The sequence below is a fragment of the Montipora foliosa genome, chromosome 6, assembly GCF_036669935.1.
Source record: "Montipora foliosa isolate CH-2021 chromosome 6, ASM3666993v2, whole genome shotgun sequence".
NCBI classification, from domain to species: Eukaryota; Metazoa; Cnidaria; class Anthozoa; order Scleractinia; family Acroporidae; genus Montipora; species Montipora foliosa.
This window is the reverse complement of record NC_090874.1, coordinates 68,138,688-68,143,687: the sequence shown is the minus strand read 5'-3', so window position 1 is coordinate 68,143,687 and position 5,000 is coordinate 68,138,688. Positions and strand designations below refer to the sequence as shown.

Here is a 5,000-nt window from a genome sequence, read left to right as displayed (position 1 = left end):
CAATTGTTTGTTAAGTTCCGGTTTGATCTTATTTATATAAAAGGCTTCTTTGAGTTTTAAATCAGTTGAGTTGCTGGCAGAATCCAGAATACTAGAGCATGAAGGGGAGTATTTGCTCTTACATAAAAGAGATGTGTTGAAATGCATCTACCCGTAGACTTTATAACTGTTCACACTTAGGAACTCATTAAACTGATGATGGCATAAGCATGCCAAAACATGTCTTTTAAAAAAGTTGTCTGTGTCCTACAGTATTTATCATACTTGCTACTATTGCGACCTTATAAAAATAAACTGATAGAAGATATCAAGCAATAATAATTACTGTTGATGTCATTTTGTTTACAAAGTGACCATTCAACCATAAAGTCTTCATGATTGTTGTCACTGGGTCATACCCCATGTAGTTGGTATTAAAAGTCAATGCAATAGTAAAATTAAATTGTGATATTTGCTTATTTTCCTACTTTTAGTATCATGCGGAGACCATTAAGCTGGTGAGGGAGGCATCTATTGAAGAATGGCCTCATGCTGTCGCCATTGCACTAGATACAAAGGGACCTGAGATAAGAACTGGTCTCCTAAAATCGGTCAGTTTGTATTTTGCTCCTTTTAAAATTTACTGAGCAATTTATAGCAAAAGGAAGTTTGGACAAATGTGTTTTGTACTAATCTCTCAGATAGGTCCTGTGCTATATATTGACCAATGTATTTGGATCACATTCTACAGTATGGCCTGTTAAATTGTAAAGTTTGTTTTTGTTGCTTGATTCAGAGATCAATGATTATTTTTACTGGCATTTCACTAACCTTGTTACTCAAAGGGTAGAGAGAAGTAACATTGTTGCACAGATTTCTCCATTTCTGTCATTCACAAGCCAAGGTTGAAGTGGTAAAAAGTTTCATTCATTATTAGTTTCCTTTGAATTCTAACAGCAAAATAATTTTCACAAACACAATTATTAATAAACCTCAAGAAATAGTAAGTTAGAGCAATGAACAATCAATCTACAAGGTAAGGTGAAATCAAGAATGTGTTTTTCGCTGGCTGGGAGGTCAGTATAAAACTGTCCCTGAAGTCTTGAGTATGACTGAAGACCCAGGCCGAGGGTCGTGCGTGAGACCGACAGCACAGTTTTTCCTTATACGGACGGACCTTAGGTCAATGAACAACGTTTCTTTTTATTTATAAATTCTATTTTTAGAGGGAAGGAGAAACTAATGTACTAGGAAAAATTGGGAAAGTCATAATTTTCTTATTTTTATGCAAAAGTACAATAAAATAAATGAGGATTTTTTTCCATTTTGTGAAGTTTTGCTTTCAAAAGTCATTGAACTTAAAGAAATTGAAACAAAAAGCAATTGAGACAAATGAAAACTTCGCTGATTAAAGTTCGCAGCTTCCCTCATCACTTGCTGTCCTTGATTGCCGTTATCATGGTCAAGAGATAGGAAAATTCTGCCCACTCCCGCAACCAATCACTTACGATCAAAGAAATAAAACATGTTTCATGTTGACATATGTTTAATATTTAACTTCTTGTTTATAACAGGGTGGCAGTGGAGAAATCACTCTTCACAAGGGTCAGCTGTTGAAACTTACCACAGACAAAGCATATTATGATCAGGGAGATGAGAATACTATCTTTGTTGACTATCAGAATATTACGAAAGTTATGAGTGAGGGACAAACAATTTTTGTGGATGATGGGTTGATTTCACTGCAAGTTGTGGAAAAAGGTGGAGACTACCTGTTGACCAAGGTGATGAATGATTCAAAACTTGGAAGCAAAAAGGGAGTAAACTTGCCCAATATTATTGTGGATCTGCCCGCATTGTCAGATCAGGATGTTAAGGATATTCAGTTTGGTGTTGAACAGAAGGTAAGCAAGATCCTTTTTCGAAAAAGACAACATTTTGAAAAGCATATGGTGACAAAGAGTAGCGACCTGAAGACTATGTTTCGAAGTCATCTTGTGCGCATGGTTATGTGAACAGTTTTGCATGAATAGAATATGATTGACTGTTCCAATTTAGTTTTCTCTGAGAAATAAATAGTATTTTGTAATCAATCCAGTTTTTATTTTTTATTTGTTATTTTAAAAGGTTATTGTGAAAATACGCTTAGCTACAATAAAGGCATGCTTTCACAGACGTAACCAAAGTCGGGGTCTGTGAAAGGACGCCAGCTAATTTACATGTATTTGCAGTTTTCTCTTGCATTTTTTCAAAGCATGGAAATCATTTGCTAGATCTGGATTTTGACTCCATGGTATCCCTTTTTATGGTAATGTGTTTAATGAATTGAAGAGCACAACAGGTCTACTGTTGAAACACATTTAAAGGGATGCCATGGAGTAAAATATTAACTGTGGTAATATTTAAGGAAAACGCGATTGATCACTGGTTATGGTTATTCTATCATTTACAGTTAAATAATCGTAAATCTGATTGTAAATGATTATGCTCAAAGACTTTAGCAACAACAGGGATAATAGAAATTTGTCTATAATTATCTAAACTTATGCAGCCAGCTGACTGACGTAGTGCCTTGCAGTATGATTAATTAGGTTTAGTTGGTCAGGACTTGTTTTTGAACTTTCTCTGGTTTGTCAGGTAGATAATGTGGTAGGGCATAATGTGTAAGGGCATCATGCCATGGCTGGCAGCAGTATTCCAGGGGTGGAAGCAGGGGGTGCCACCAGTTTGTTATAAGCCCAAAGGATGACTACCGGTAAGTCAAGAGTAATGTATTAACTATCAATGCACATGGCTCCTGATGATTAAATAAAGTTTGTTGTTGTTGTTGTACTGTAGTATGAAATAAGTTTTTGTCTTGTTGCCTTTTCTAGGTGGACATGATATTTGCCTCATTCATTCGCAAGGCTGACGACATCAGGCAAATACGTCGTGTTCTTGGTGTCAAAGGTTCAAATATCAAGATTGTAGCCAAGATTGAGAATCACGAAGGAGTCAGGAGATTTGATGAAATCATGGATGAAGCTGATGGAATTATGGTGGCACGAGGAGATTTGGGCATTGAAATTCCTCCTGAAAAAGTGTTTTTGGCTCAGAAAATGATGATTGGTCGGTGCAACAAGAATGGAAAGCCAGTTATATGTGCTACTCAGGTAACTATATCTTTCAGTTATTAAGCAAGCAGTCCAAAGGATTCTAAAAGTTTATTTTTGGTTCCTTAATCAGTCGTCCTTATTTAATGGTTTTAACCGAGTTTCATATCATACAGTAGATGTAGATTATCTGAACCCCTTTTGCATGCTCTAAAACAGTATCTCCACGTCCCAATACTAATTCATTTAATTCAAACTAACCCTAACATGGATTTACATGTAGTTTAAGGCTTGTGAGGGTTTCCTTGTCACTCATTTTTCACTCCTTATCCACCTGTTTAGAGTAATTTTGCTTTAAAACGTATTAATATTACTAATAACTATCCCTCGAATTTTCTGGTTTATCACATAGAGTACCATGAAACATTAAAAACGCTGTTTACCGTTTGGAAATATCTGCATTGGTTCCGGAGATATTTAAGTTTGAAAAATGTGTAAAATATGCAAATAAGAAGGCTGATGACGTCATTCACCCAACCCAATAGAACACCAAGAATATAAATAGAGCTATCTCGGTCAATTTGCAACAGAGACCATTGAAACTTGGTGAGCTAATAGTTCTGAAGGCAACACACCTACGACTGTAAAGAAATTGGTTCCCATGGCAACTCACTCTTTTCCAGTGCCCTCCAACCTGATTTCAATATTTTGGTGATCTCAGGCTAGAAAAACATTTACCAAGGCCACAAACTCGACGTAACATCTTTATATGCTGGCAGGATCATGCAGATGAGGCACCATTTGCAAATATCAAAACAGAATGCCAAAGGTAGCCTGCAAAGCCTTTAATATCAGGGAGGTCTGGAACCCAGTATGTTACCATGGTAACAAAAATGATATGCTCATATTGTGGAACACATCTACTAGAATCTTACTGCAAAGAACCAAGTATTTCTGATTCAAATTGGCTGAGATATCTTTCTCCATCATACTTGATCAAAATTTGGTTGGGTTTATGACGTCATCACTTGGCTAATTTGCATATTAAAAACACTTGAATATCTCCAGAACAAAAAGAGATATTTGAAAATGGTAAACAGCATTCTTCTTCTCGTACAGACTACATGTTTATGTGCCAAAATGGCTAAGATAGGGAAGATGCAAATTTCGTCATAGTAGCACTTTAAGAAGACGAAGACGAGGAAGAAGAAGAAGCGCTCGGTCTGTACTGCCTTCTCGAACCAATATTCCCCAGTACGGCCCTCGCGCTCAATTAGTAAGAGGTTAGTATTTGAAGCGTGGGTTATAGACGAAAGGGCTGAGTGGTCCTTGCACTTATTTGGACAATTTAAGCAATTGACTCTTATAGTTCTAAACCTAAAAAATACCCTGGTCCCAGTGGTTTTTACCTTAGCCGCGAAGCTTCACGACGCGTCTTCACCGCTTCACGGTTCTCTCGAGGCTCAAGAAAAACTTCTGGAACCAAGGTACCTGAAAAAGAGACAAGTGTAAAAATTGTCCAGATCAGTGCGATGATCACATCTCCCTTATATGGAGTTGTTGTGGAGCACGAAAGTTGTAAATTCATTTTCGTGTGTGTATGTCCTCCACATCCATGCAAGGGGTGCGCCATTTTTTCCCTTATTTTAAACGTGTGGGTTTTTTTTTTGCTTGCTTGTTCTTGTGGACATCGGTTTTACTTGTTGTGCGAGTCTGTCTCAATTCATGTCATGATGTACACGGAACTTTGTGTTTTTTGCGTTTCTTTTTTGTCACTGACAGATGTTAGAAAGCATGGTTCAAAATCCTCGTCCAACACGAGCAGAAGGTTCAGATGTGGCCAATGCAATCCTGGATGGAGCAGACTGCGTCATGCTTTCAGGTTTGACAAAATTGTTTTTGATTTCTTCGACGGAAGACAGCAGAAAA

The 5,000-nt window shown here is 37.1% G+C and overlaps 1 protein-coding gene across 1 annotated transcript in view; it reads left to right on the top strand.

Annotated features, from left to right (window-relative positions):
- Window positions 1-5,000, top strand: part of LOC138008257 (pyruvate kinase PKM-like) — a 21,623-nt gene that overhangs the window by 13,003 nt on the left and 3,620 nt on the right. The window contains exons 4-7 of the mRNA XM_068855534.1: window positions 474-590; window positions 1,554-1,883; window positions 2,853-3,131; window positions 4,854-4,953. Coding sequence (XP_068711635.1) covers window positions 474-590; window positions 1,554-1,883; window positions 2,853-3,131; window positions 4,854-4,953 — 826 coding nt within the window. The remainder of the gene's footprint in view (window positions 1-473; window positions 591-1,553; window positions 1,884-2,852; window positions 3,132-4,853; window positions 4,954-5,000) is intronic.